This window comes from Thamnophis sirtalis, unplaced genomic scaffold, assembly GCF_051295495.1.
Source record: "Thamnophis sirtalis isolate CommonGarterSnake01/CBP01778 unplaced genomic scaffold, rThaSir2_p1.2 scaffold_1, whole genome shotgun sequence".
Taxonomy (NCBI): domain Eukaryota; kingdom Metazoa; phylum Chordata; class Lepidosauria; order Squamata; family Natricidae; genus Thamnophis; species Thamnophis sirtalis.
The window spans coordinates 53,396,627-53,410,678 of NW_028261381.1; the positions used below are offsets into that span (position 1 = coordinate 53,396,627).

At 44.9% G+C, this 14,052-nt stretch overlaps 1 protein-coding gene across 3 annotated transcripts in view; it reads right to left on the reverse strand.

Annotated features, from left to right (window-relative positions):
- Window positions 1-14,052, reverse strand: part of EPB41L5 (erythrocyte membrane protein band 4.1 like 5) — an 87,635-nt gene that overhangs the window by 68,472 nt on the left and 5,111 nt on the right. For all 3 annotated transcript variants that reach the window (XM_014068205.2, XM_014068204.2, XM_087712137.1), the window contains exon 3: window positions 9,447-9,551. In XM_014068205.2, coding sequence (XP_013923680.2) covers window positions 9,447-9,551 — 105 coding nt within the window. The remainder of the gene's footprint in view (window positions 1-9,446; window positions 9,552-14,052) is intronic.

Here is a 14,052-nt window from a genome sequence, read left to right on the forward strand (position 1 = left end):
GAGCTGTTTTGCCCTGGTGTTCATATGCCAGCTTGATGCAAGCGCGTAGCCAACGTCCCACAGTGTGAGAGGAGACCTTGTGGCCCAGGGACGCAGGGAGGAAGGAGACAAAGAATGCCTCTGACCGGCGGAAGTCTTTTGTCCTCTTTACATACGTTCGCACGGCTCGTCTCACGTCCAGCTTGTGCCACTCACGCTCCTTGGGGTGAGAAGGATGGGGACAGAAGTTGGGCAAAATAAGCTCTTGAGACCTGTGAAACAGAGTGTTAATTTTCGGAGCAAATGACGGATCAAGTCTCAAAATTACTCTGTCTGGGTGAACTACGCACAAATCCTCCCTGACAGAGAGCGCAGCCAGCTCGGATACCCTGCGAGCGGATGTAATGGCCACCAGGAAAGCAGTTTTGATGGTAAGGTGGCGCAGACTGGTCTTTCTTAAAGACTCAAATGGGGCTTTGGTCAGGGCCTTAAGCACAAATGGAAGGTCCCATGACGGATACCGGTGAACAGCTGGAGGGCTGATGTTCGCTGCTCCCTTGAGAAAGCTCTTGATCTGAGGGAGTTGACTCAGTGAGCGAGAGGAGCCCTTTGCCAGGATGGTAGACAGCGCTGCAACCTGGCGTCTGAGGGTGCTGACCGCAAGGCCCTTATCCAGACCCTCCTGCAAAAAGTCTAGGGTCTGAGGGATCGAGGCTGAAGAGGCCTCTATGTCTCTAGTCTTGCACCACTGTGAGAATGCGGCCCAGGTGGCATCGTAGATTCTAGTAGTAGAAGGCCTCCTGGACGCTTGGATTGTTCGAATGACCTGGTCAGAGAACTTTTGCTTTCTCAGGAGCTCCCCTTCAAGTGCCAAACGGCTAGCTGCAGCCACTGGGGCTCCGGATGGGCGATGGCCCCTTGGCTGAGGGCAATCTTGTCCCGGGGAATTCTCCAAGGTCTTTGAACTGAGAGACTGATCAGGTCTGCGTACCAGGGCCTTCTGGGCCAGAAGGGAGCCACCAGAACGAGATCTGCCTTTTCGGCCAGGAGCTTGTTCACCACCTGAGGAATGAGCGGAAGTGGAGGGAAGGCATACAGAAGTCCCTGAGGCCACACTGACCTCAGCGCATTTGTTCCCTCCGCCTGGGGCGAGTGGTAGCGACTGAAGAAGCGTGGGAGCTGTGTGTTGTTGTGTGTGGCAAACAGGTCTACCTGTGGCTTGCCGAATCTCCTCATGATCTGCTGGAACAGGTCCGGGTGCAGGCGCCACTCCGAGTGGTCGATGCGTTGGCGACTCAGCCAGTCTGCCTCCCAGTTGCTTACGCCAGAGATGTGATCTGCACTGAGAGAAGCCAGATGACGTTCCGCCCACCTGCCCAGCGCTTCCGCCTCGAGCATGAGGGCCTTTGATCGAGTGCCCCCTTGTCGATTTATATGCGCTTTTGTCGCCACATTGTCTGTCATCAACAGTACGTGAGCCCCTTTTACTAGAGCGGCGAACCTTCTCAGCGCGAGGCGAGCTGCCCTCAGTTCCAGCCAATTGATGCTGTGGGCAGCCTCCCTCTGAATCCATTGGCCTTGGGCTAGGTGGCCCTGACAGTGGGCGCCCCACCCCAGGAGGCTGGCATCCGTGGTGACAACTAGCCTTTCCGGCTCCTTGAACAAGCAGCCCTTCTTGACTGCCTTGGACCTCCACCATGCCAGAGACCAGATCACCTTTCGTGGGAGCCGAACCCGCCTGAGTGAGTTGCTGTTCTTGGCCCTCTGCATTGGCAGCAGAAACCACTGCAGCTCCCTGGCGTGAAGATGAGCCCAGGGAACCACCCTCAGGCACAATATCATTATCCCCAGGAGCTGGGACAGCTGAATGATGGGTACCGACCTGGCAAGGCTGCAGTGCTTCACTCTGCGTCTCAGGTTGGACAGCCGGTCTGGAGAAAGAAATACCTGGCAGGAGGTGGAGTTGATGACTGCACCCAGGTGCTGTATACAGGTGGATGGCCGGAACTGGCTCTTCTCCATGTTGACAGAGAAGCCATGGTGCTGCAGGGTCTGCACAGTTAGAGAAACATCGCGGTGTGCCTGCTTGGTGGTGAGAGAATGAATGATTATGTTGTCTAAATAACATTCTAGACGAACCGGATGGTTGCGGAGATGAGCCGCTAGTACTGCCAGAATTTTGGTGAACGTTCTGGGCGCAGATGATAGCCTGAAGGGAAGTGCCCTGTATTGGAAATGCTTCCCTTCCGCACAGAACCTCAGGAACCGCCTGTGGGCCGCATGGATGGGGACATGCAGGTAGGCCTCTTTGAGATCTATTGAGGTCAATAGGTCCCCCTCCCTCACACAGTCCAGGATGGAGTGGAGTGACTGCATCTTGAACCTCTTGTAAGCCAGATGCTGATTTAGACTTTTGAGGTCCAAGATGGCCCTGAGCTCTTGGGCACTAGGAAGAGTATCGAATAGAAGCCCCTCCCCTGCTGACCCTTGGGAACTGGCTCTATCGCCTCTATCTCTAGGAGATGGCGGATTTCTGCCCTCATGCGCTCCCTCTTCTCTGGGTTCCTGGGGGTAGGACAGCGAATAAACTTTCTCTGGAGAAAGGTTAGGAAGTCCAGGACAAGGCCCCTGCGAATAGTGTTGAGGACCCACTTGTCCGAAGTTATCTCCTCCCATCTGTCGGCATACAGCCGTAGCCGACCCCCGATGGGGGGATCCCTGTGACCGTCACTTTCCTTTACGAAAAGGCCGGGAGCCACCACTGTTGTTTCCTCCTCCTCGGAATGTTCTCCGAAAGGAAGACTGGGATTGGTTGGCACGAGCACCGAAGGATCTGTCCTGGTGCCTATCCCCCCCTGCCTGAAAGGATCTCTGATAGGAGGAAGGATGAGAGGATTGCCCTGCTTCCTGACTCCTGTAAGGCCTCTTACGAAAGGACCCCGCCCCTTTCCGGTCACCCCTTTTAAAGGTTGCAGGAAGGATTTTGCGTTTGTCCTTGGTTTCGGTGACAAACTTGTCCAGGGCCTCCCTGAACAGAAGGCCTCCCTTAAATGGGGCCGATGCCAGCTTCCACTTGGCCTTCATTTCGGCCTGCCAATGCCTGAGCCATAAGAGGCGGCGGGAGGTGATATTGGAAGCGAGAGCCCTGGAAGAAAATTTTGCTGCTGTCAAGGTGGCGTCCGCCGAATACTCGACAGCGGTAATAATCTTGGTTAGCTCATGGCACCATCTAGATTTCCTGGGCGGTGGTCTGGACCTGAGTTGGCGTAGCCAGAATAAGGTGGCCCTGATAAAGAAAGAGGCAGAGGTGGATGCCTTAATGGCCCAGGCAGACGCCATGTGTGTCTTATGACACGCCTTTTCCGACCTCTTATCTTCTGCCTTAAGTCCCTCTAGGAGCTCAGCTGGCAGGTTGGAATTGGAAGTTAGAGACACAACTGGGGCATCTACTTCCGGAAATTTGAGGATTTCCTCCATTTTACCCTCCAGGGCATATAATGTTCTGTCCCCCCCACTGGGGTTGGTTAGGGTGCCTGGCTGTAGCCACTGGCGCTGCACCGCGTCCATAAATAGGTCAGGCACAGGAATAACCTCAGGAGTTTCTACTGTCTCCTTGAATAAACCGTGTTTATGATCCCTGGAAGTGGAAGCTTGAGAAGTCTCAGGTCTGGAAGTGGGGCCTAACTCTGTGGCCGTCATGGCTTTGTGCAAGATAGATTTGAATAATGACGGCTGAAACAGGCCAGTGAATTTTGGTTTATCAGGGGTAGGGTTTTCGTCTTCAGAAAGCACGAAAATTTCCCCTTCTTCCTGCTCAGAACTTGAAAGCCCAGAGTGAGAGGGGCTAGAAGATGGGGAGGAGGATACAGGCTCCCTAGAGGTGGAGGCCTTAGGTTTGTTTTTTTCCTTCGGGGCCTTGCTCTCCTCCCTCATCTCCTCAGAAAGAGCAGGGCTTTTTCCCCTTTTTATTTTCTGCTTACTGGGCCTGCGATGGCTAGGCCTGCCTGGGCTGGATTCACCCTTCCCACACAGGGAATTCTGGACAGAATCTCATTCCTCTCCAATGGAGGAGCTAGGGGAGTCGGGGTACCCCCAAGACGCTTCAGGAGATGGATCCCTGGATATATAGTTATCCCCAGACAAGAATTCACTGTCCCCAGGGGATTGGGCCTCACGATCAGGGGAAGCTGACTCCCTGCTGCGATGGTCTGGGCTAGGTTCTGGCTGCTGGGGCCTTGAAACCTCCCTGGGATCCACTGAGGCTCTTGGTGCAGACCTTTCAAGTGAGCCCTTGTGCCCTTTGCCTTTGTTTACAGAGGGATCCAGCTTACTGCGTTTGCTGGAGGGCCCTGCCTGATCCCCTAAGGCCTCCCTGCATTCCTCAGCCATTTCAGGTCCCCACAAGGCCTAGAAGATAGCTGGAGCTGGGATGGGCACGCGCTGGCCTTTGAGGTCCAAATGCGCTCGCAGAATCTTCAGGAGGGAAGGGCCGCCTGGGGGTCGGATTCCTTCCTCCCACCGCCCTCGGTTCCCCGAGACTTAGCTTGCAAACAGGAGGGAGAGACTAGCTGGCTCCCCAGGCTAATCTGCGGCCTCCTTGCGGCGTTCTGTAGTCACTGAGGGCTGGCTGAGGCTCCGCTGATGCTGCTTCGGCTTCTCCTGCTGACTTTAGATGCAAGGCTGGAGGAATCAGCTCTCCACACGAGCCGCGCGTTCTCTCTCTCCTCAACGCGCTCCGAAGCGATTCAAAATGGCGGCGGCTGCGCGCACAGCTCCTCCCGCTCTTTTCAGCCTTACAGCCCAGAAAAGCGCACGAAGGCTCCAACCGTCGCCGCTGTTGCCGGGCAGAATGGAGCAGCTGAGGGAACCCTAGCAACCCGGCCTGCCAGCTTCAGAGCCTTCTCAGAGCCTTCACTGGGGCTTTTTTCCCCCCTGGGACTTTCCTGTTCCTACTAGGAACTTCGCTTACCCCACTAGCTGCTCCTACCGCTCGCCAGCCTCCGCTGTACGAGCCCTTTCCGATCCTCTGCAGTGCTTGCGACCAGCAGCAGCAGAGAAGCCCGGTAGCCCTTCTTTTAAAGCGACAGAAACCTCAATGGAGGCAATTTGACAGCTTTTGTAGAAACTGTAATTTTCTTTATCCGAGAGAATGATCGTGGTCCAAAGTGGGAAACTTTTTCCAGCCTATCTGACCTTAGACTGGAGCTCTCCCAAAAACAGTCCTAACTCGGGCGGACTGAATTTTCGAACTGAGCATGCAGAGGCAAAGGGAGGCGTGGTCAACAAAAACATCACTCAGTCCAAGGGCAGATAGGCTGTGTTAACCCAGCATTTGGACTCTCTGAGCAGTGCACTGGAGAAAAGAAAATTCTCCCATTGCCAGACTCGAGAAAGATCATGCCAATGATAGAATGATCTCTACTTCCTCTGTATGTATGGGGAATAATTCTTATTTTGTAAAACAGGTAGGCAATCAACACCCTGTAAGTAGCCACTGGCTTCCTTTTATAGCACCAAGTCACTATGCTAAATTTTAATGGCAAAGTAGCCAATTTTTCAGTATGGTTTTTAGCAATGTTCTCAATAAAATGTAAGTCAAAGTGCATGTATTCACCTCATTCCTAAAGTCTGTCAATTGTTCAGACTGATTCACTTTTGACATTACAAGACACAACCTTTATAGTCCCTAACAGCCAAAATAAATGTTTAAAATGCCTCTCTATGACAGTGGGTCATAAAGTGTGGTCAATTTGAAAAAATAATAATTTATTTTCATCTGTTTGGAGAATATTTTTTTTAAAAAAAATTGACCTCCAACAGTTGTACAGTTTTATTTATTTACTTGGAATCCTAGCTTTCTTGTGCTAGGAAAGTATACAATGCCAAGATTCAATACATCCTGAAGTGCTATATTGAACAACGAGACAAACAAACAAATAAAAAAAACCCGCAAGAACTCTTACATATTGGAAACAAAGAAAAATCATGATAGGAGACAAAACAGAACTCTGGTGGATTGCCCTAATGCAGAAGTGGTGATCCCCTTGTGACTAAAAAACTATTTAAAACGACATCATCCAGGTCACAAGGTTAGTGCTGTAATGACAGGGATGAAGTAAATTAGGCTGAATGTTTTAACAATGGGTGGGATGATGAGGCAAAACTAGTGCATTAAATCCACTTTTGCCATAAATCAGTGGCAAAGAAATTAAATAAGATGCATTTTCTTACACCGATAGAAGGTCCCCTGTAATATTGTGATTTCAGTCCCATATCAGCAAGGTCCAGAAATGTTCATCAAACTGAAGAAGTTCAACAGAACTAACAGAAATGAATCCACCTATCTAACAGCAATCATCCATTCTGTATGACTAATCAGGGATACTTCTGAACCAAAAGCCACTGTAAAAAAAGCTTAAATTCAATTCAAATAAACTCATTGAATAAAATATCATTCAATTAACTAGAGAGGAGGAATCTATGTTTTTCCACTTGCATTTTAGCTTCTGTGGGGCTGAGGAACATTCAGTATATGTTCTATGACACTGATGGATTGAAACACTTTCCTTATGATCTTCCTAAATTTTGAATCCCTACATTTGATCACAGAAACAAGAAATATTTCATGCTGAACTTTCAGTAGTCCAAGAGCAATAAAATGAAACAGTAACATTTGGAGACACACATGTTTTGTACTCCCTAGTTAAGAAGATCAGCAAAACTAAACCTATATATTCACTGGATCATGGCAGCAGCAGATCAGAACCAAATGCAACAAACTCTTTTTGTCTACTATAAAAATAACAAATCCAAGAGCTATTCAAATAGAACCAGAATTCATCATCAAGAAATCCAAATGTGCCCCAATTTTAACTTTCAAAATCTTTTCAAACACTCAAATCTTAGGACAGACAGATGTGTGAATGGATAGAGGGAGAGAGAGAGAGAGAAAAAAACCCAAATTATTCAGGAGAATTCTGACATCACTCTGATTGTAAACCAATCCAATTGTTAAAAATGGCAGGAAAGAACCTCTTGAAGATACCCACTATGTCCCAGGGTCATTTTTTTCTGGTATGCGCAACAGGACCAGTTCCTGCAGTGCTCTCAAAATGTAATCCTTGAATTCCACTCTCAGCTCTCAGAAAATCCCTAAAAATCCATGTGTTTACCATGCTTTTAACTGTTCAGATTATTTTAATATGTATTATTCATTTTTTAAAGTCTACTTTTTTTTAAATTTGAGTGTTTGCAGGGAAGAAAGCAGAGCTATAAATCAAGAACATTCATATTTCCTAACTTAGCTGTTAGGGAAAAGTTAGATATTGGGACTTAGATAGGATATCTTGCATTATGCTGACTGGGAAAGGATTCTGAACTCACTGCTACCTCTAATATAAAGTAAGAGGGAGGAGCAAGATGAACAGTAAAGAACACAAAACTTTCAACACAGGCATAGCTCACAGAATAAAGTAAGCATTTTTTCCCTTGGACACTATATCTCATTATGCTTTGCATAAAACGAATTTCAAATTAAAACAAGCTTTCCAACAATTTTTCAAACCTACCAACACATAAATGCATTCAGACTATAAATAAGTGAAAATGACTGAACACAAATACAAACAATTGATTTGTTACCTTAGATTAGTATGGTACCCAGTACTGACAATAACCTGAGGATATAAGCTTTATAAGAAAATATGCTATAAGCAGCAACCTTTTTAATGTGAGTTGGCCGAAGCACATAAAAGAATAGCAGATGAAAGATGTCAACCCTTTAGGACAGTGATCCCCAACCCCCGGTCCGCGGACCGGTGCCGGGCCGTGGAGAACCTGGCACTGGGCCGCGCAGCGGCCGGGGGCCATGATCGCTGCAGCGGCCGGGGGCCATGATCGCTGCAGCGGCCGGGGGCCATGATCGCTGCAGCGGCCGGGGGCCATGATCGCTGCAGCGGCCGGGGGCCATGATCGCTGCAGCGGCCGGGGGCCATGATCGCTGCAGCGGCCGGGGGCCATGATCGCTGCAGCGGCCGGGGGCCATGATCGCTGCAGCGGCCGGGGGCCATGATCGCTGCAGCGGCCGGGGGCCATGATCGCTGCAGCGGCCGGGGGCCATGATCGCTGCAGCGGTCGGGGGCCATGATCGCTACAGCGGCCGGGGGCCATGATCGCTGCAGCGGTCGGGGGCCATGATCGCTGCAGCGGCCGGGGGCCATAATTGCTGCAGCGGCCGGGGGCCATAGTTTCTTTCTGTATGCAAATTAGGGCTAACTGGCACAAGGGGTGTTACTGGACCGCTGGTGGCACTCTGACGTCACCAGCGGCCCACCGCCCCCCTGTGTCCAGCGCCGCCCTTCTCATTCCTTTTCAGCGCTTCAGCGCTGGCCAATTCCTGAAAAAAACCTAAAAGCGCCTGCGCAGCTACGTAGGGCTAGCGTAGACAGCGCTAGTAGCGTAGCCTTGCGTAGGCGCAGTTTGTGCTACGCTATCTACGCTAGCCATACTGAACTGCGCCTGCGCAAGGCTACGCTACTAGCGCTGGTCATCGACGTATTCCACCGAAACCGCGAACAACGCTCCCCCACCCCTGCGCGCGCTCAGCGGGCCACGGTAAAATTATCAAAGGCTAACTGGTCCGCGGCGATAAAAAGGTTGGGGACCACTGCTTTAGGAGAACTACATTACCTATGGTAGCAAAAAAAATCAAAGGGTATCTGAAAGCATATGCCTTTTAATAAAATGTGTTAGTTGAGAAAAAATATTACCAGACTCTTCCAAAAGATGTTAAATGAACATTTACCAAACTTGAGTACTCTACATATATGTTGGACAATTCCAGCTTGCATGACTAAGAGCCTCTAAAGCAGGGGTGTCAAACTTGATTTCATTGAGGGCTGCATCAAAGTTGTGTTTGACTTCGGGAGACCGGGGTGGGCATGGACAGCATGATGTCACTCATGTCAGGGGCATCATGCATCCTGCAACCATCTGCCAGCAAAAAAGGAGTCCAGGAAAGCCATACGCAGCCCTTGTGAGCTCAGTTTCAGGCTGTGATGGCCTTCCTGGGCTCCGACCCTCTGCCAGAGAAACAGAGTCCAGGAGGGGCACACACAGTCCTCATGAGCTCCGTTTTCAGCTGTGATAGCTTCCTGCAACTCTCTGCCAGAGAAAATAGAGCTCAGGAGGGCCACATGCTGCTCTCCTGAGCTCCATTTTTGCTGGCAGAGGCACCGCAGTCTGGTCCTTTGCTGTTTTCAGGGTGGCCCCGTGGGCCGGATCTAAGCACCCCACAGGCCGGATCTGGCCCCCAGGCCTTGAGTTAGTTACGCCTGCTCTAAAGTAACAACACTGATAAATTTTTTTATCATTAAAAACATGTTTATAACACACCATATAATACATAAATCTCAAATTCCACTTAATTTAATCTACTAGATCATGTCAAAAAATACCATGATACTCACAGCCACTTGTGCTGAATCCATGAATCGTAGACCAAAGTAATCATTTTCAATAAGGTCCAGATGGTACATTATCTGCTCAAACAGATGTTGTCCTTTGGCTTTTTTCTGAAATTGCAAGAGGAATCGAGTTAGGAAGATATACCTTAGTTACAGATTAACTCTACTTCTGAGGCCAGAAGCTGCCAAGACGTACTCCAGGTTTCTTGACACTACAGGTATAAATTCTAGCTATAAAACTACAGAGACCAAAAAAAGAATAGCAGTGAACATATTGACATTGATAATTGAACTGATAATGATTTGTTGAAATGTTTATTCCACTTTTCCTGCAGGAATACAAGATGGTATGTGTAACACACCTTCTTCCAGTTTTCCCCCTGCTACAATAATCTGGGAAGGTGTGTTGGGCTGAGAAAGCATGATCCAGTGTGGGCAAGAAACACTCATGGCAGGAATTCCAAGAATGCTCTTTATTGCAGAGTAACAGAATTTTGAAAAACCCCTCAGGGTTTTGCTCTGCCCCATTTGGGGTTATTCTGTTTTTCTATCCCCATACGTTCCTCTTTCTCAGGACTGAGCAATCTTTTCTGAAAAGTTCTCCTTAAGTTTTCACTCATTCCTTCCCAGCTCCCAAATCCAAGTCTATATCTACAGCCAGTGAGTTTTTGCATGGCGTTTTCAACTGTGAGGAAAGTTAAATATTCAAATATAAGAGGATAAAGTAGGGACAAGATGATGTGCATACTTGTTAGCTTGTTTCCTACCTCAAAGAAGGAGACAAAAATGTTCAACTTCTCAAATTACAAATTAGAGCAAGTCCAATGGAGCGTGACAAAAATAATCCAAAAAAAATTGAGGACCTGTTTTATGAGAACAGGCTAAAGAATGAGGTGAAATTCAGTCTTTGGAAAAAGAGATTGAGGAGGCAAATGATATAAACATTCAGGTAACTAAAACTATTCCCCAGGTAAAATAATCAGGAACAATTTTCCTTTCCATATAAAACTAGGACCAAACTACAGGTATGCATTGTACTTATCTATATTTCATTTAGATATGTGGATAAACTTTCTGATGACAAGATCTTTCAAACAGAAGGAAATATCTATGGAAATCATGGGTTCTCTGTCTCCGGGGATTTTTTTAAAAATTATGTAATTGATTTTCTATATTAAAGTCTGGATAAAATACTGTTCTTTTCAATTCCTCTATTCCACAATTTTATAAATAACTACCTGCTCTTCTGGCTTCAAATTATAATAGTTAATTTTTTACTAAATGAACCAGAAACTTTTAGTAGTTCTAGAACTCAAACTTCTTATTGTATTATGATAGTAGATCCTATGGTTTTATCTCCAATTATCTATGCAGTTCCCAAAAGGACTTAAAATTGATTACTGAAGCCAACACTATTAAGAAATTCAGATTTCTTTATTGTTAACAGAATTTTTCCAAAAACATTTCTAAATTCTTTCAGATAACACATAGTTTGTAATCCAAGATGTGTTTTTTTGAGGGGAGGGGGGATTGTGCATTTCATTCCTAACCATAACTTTAGTCCCAAACCAACTATTCAAGAACCTTCATTCTAATTTACAATGCATATATGCTAAGTAAAATAATTAGGAAATTAAAAAAATCTAAAAGTGATTATCCGAACTATTTTTAAAGTTCCAATAATAATTATACTATCTAATATTTATGTAGTAATCAAATATTTCATTACAGAAAGATCAGCAATCGCATCTCAATATACAATAAGTTAAATGAAATTGTTTTCTGTATATAATTATTCCCAAACTATTGGTTATTAATTGTTTATATTCCAGGAATCCTGCATCCCTAAAGTATCTGGTATTAAAAGTTTCTCTGCAATAATTCAGTTTCTTTCTTATTATATTATAAAATCCAGAACAAGCTATTTTTTATTTATTAAATCCAAATCAGAAATAAAAATTTAAATGCAAAATTCAATTCAAAAGTTGCAAAAAACTAAAAGCAATTCCTTGAAAGGTATCCATGGTTTCAATTTATGATCGGTATGCATTTTGAATAATTTTAAAACTCAAACATCAATTATGTACTTTTTATAAAGCCAACAACTGATGGGAAACACAATTATTACCATTCCCTCAAAGGAAGAAATGGTCATATAATAAATCTTAATGCCATCTCACCTAATCATAAATATATGGTCTATTATTCAATATAGAAAAAGTGGACAATGTCTGAGGGTTTGGGGATGATTTCAATCTCATGACATTCCAGATGGTGAATAGGAGAAATACTGCTAAAAGAAAAATCCAACGATTTTTAGTCTACTGAAAAGGAATGACAATAACTATGAACTTTTGAAATTTCTTATGTGCCTAGTTTAGATGCAGAGAAAATCAGAACAAATCTCTTTTATGGGAAATTGTGAATGCCCCTAAGCAGTTACCATAAGCTGTCAACCTAAATTCCTGCTTGCTTTTCTCCCATACCCAACATTCAGAAAAGGTTAAAGAGTTTAACATGCACACACAATACCGAAGCTTTAAATACATCTCCTAACAGAATTTTGAGGCAATTCAAACTGAGAAAAAAACTACTTGTTTTTAAAAATAAAATAAGGAGCAATTCATAAGGTCTGCATTTGTCGCAAGTCTGAATAAAGCCATTTCATTGCAAAAGTCATTTTTTTCCAGAAATCTTGCTGATCCCGCAAAATACTCTTCCCCCCCCCCCCAATCAAACAGTACCTCTTCCATAAATGAAAAAGATAAAGGCTTTTGCACAGATTCATGTGATGTGCCAGTTATGATCGTCCCAGCATCTGGAGGTATCTTCAGATTATGATCATTATTATGCAGTTGCTCCTGCTTGGAGTAGACTACAACAATGCATTCTATATATGGTTGCCCCTGAAGAACACTCAGAAGCTAGAGCTGATCCAAAATGCAACAGCTTTATTTTGCCTGTGTAACACTACTACATAAGCTGCTCTGGCTAGAATTCAAAGTAAGTCCTTCATGGCTTAGGACCTAGATATCTATGGGACCAGTTGTTTCTGGTGCATCCTATAAAATCTAGAAGGGTCAGCTTGCTTCATCAATAGAGCAGTGAAATCTGTAGATCCTGAGAGATGAATCTTCTCTGAGACCACTCCTGCACTCTGGACCAGAATTCCTCCTGAAGTCTTTATGGCCCCAAACCAGGGATGGGTTGCTGCTGGTTTTACTACCGGTTCGCAATCTGCGCACGTGTGCTGTTCAATGTAAATAGTTCTTCGTGCATGTGCAAAACAATTTAAGTGAACTGAGCACGTGCAGCCACTAAAAACCAAAATGGTGCCGGCCCAGCGGTGGCGAGGGGCACGGTTCAGGGGTACGGCAGGCCTGTGTTGCTGCCGGTTCTGCGACCCAGGCCCAAATTCAACTACTGGTTCAGCTGAACAGGAAGCAACCCACCTCTACCACAAACCCTTTTGTATTTACATAAGGCCCTTAAACTTAGCCTTTTTAGCAAATCTTCAGCACAATGGTTTGTGATCCGAGTGACAGATGTATGTTTTAATTTGTTGTGCTGTTTTCCCAATGTAATGTTAGTAACATTACTATTATTTGTTATGAATAGTTTTTTTCTGTTACTTGTTTTAACACTTAAATATGCACTTTTGTATGCTGTCGTGTTAACAGTTGTGACTGAGGCAATACATTGATGAAATACAATGTATTGCCTCATTCAATTTTTCAATGAAATACAGCTTATTCCAGGAGATACTAAAAAGCAAGAATACTTTAATTTCTAAAATGATTTATCTTAATAACTAGATGGCATCAGAACTCTATTTCAGCAAAATAGAAAGGCAATGTCTCAATCTACTGACTTTTGACCTATTATAGTTACATAATTTATATGTTCAACTTTATTTAATTTCTTGGCTTTTGGCCTTTAATATTTTATCTACAATGACAGTAAATAATAAAGCAAATGAAATTGTTTACAAATACAGAGAGTGGAATAAAAATCCACCCATTTCTAGATTAAAATACAGTATTTAGGTTTAACAAAATTTTGTCCTGGCCAGAAAAAGTCCAAATAGCAGTTAAATATTTCAATCTACTATTAAGTAGATTAAACTAAATCTACCATTAAAAAAAAGAATTGCTGTATTTTTGTTGTTGTTTTAGAACTGAGGCTTGCGTAGTTTATCTTTTCCAATTATCAGTACTTCTCAAAAAGAAATAAAGGACAAAAACTCGTATATAATTCTTTTCATCTTTAACTGAATTATAAATCAGTCAGAGGCAATAAACAGATCATTTTGCTTAAAAAGGTCAGCTCTAGTTAATTGGGCTAAACAACATGGGAATGCTGGGGTGTTGGCTAGACAGGCAAGTTGAAAAAAAAGTATCCTAAAATCATACAAATTGCTGCTAAGAGAAGTTCACAGATTCATTCATGAAGACTCCAGGAGTCAGATTTAACTCATACAAGTCTTTTTCTTTTACAAAGTACTCCTGGGGCTTCTGGAGAAAAAAAACACAGAAAGCCAAAACCTTGTCAAAGCATCTTTCTTTCACTGCTCTTTAATCTGAAACACACTGGAAGAAAAATATTCTCA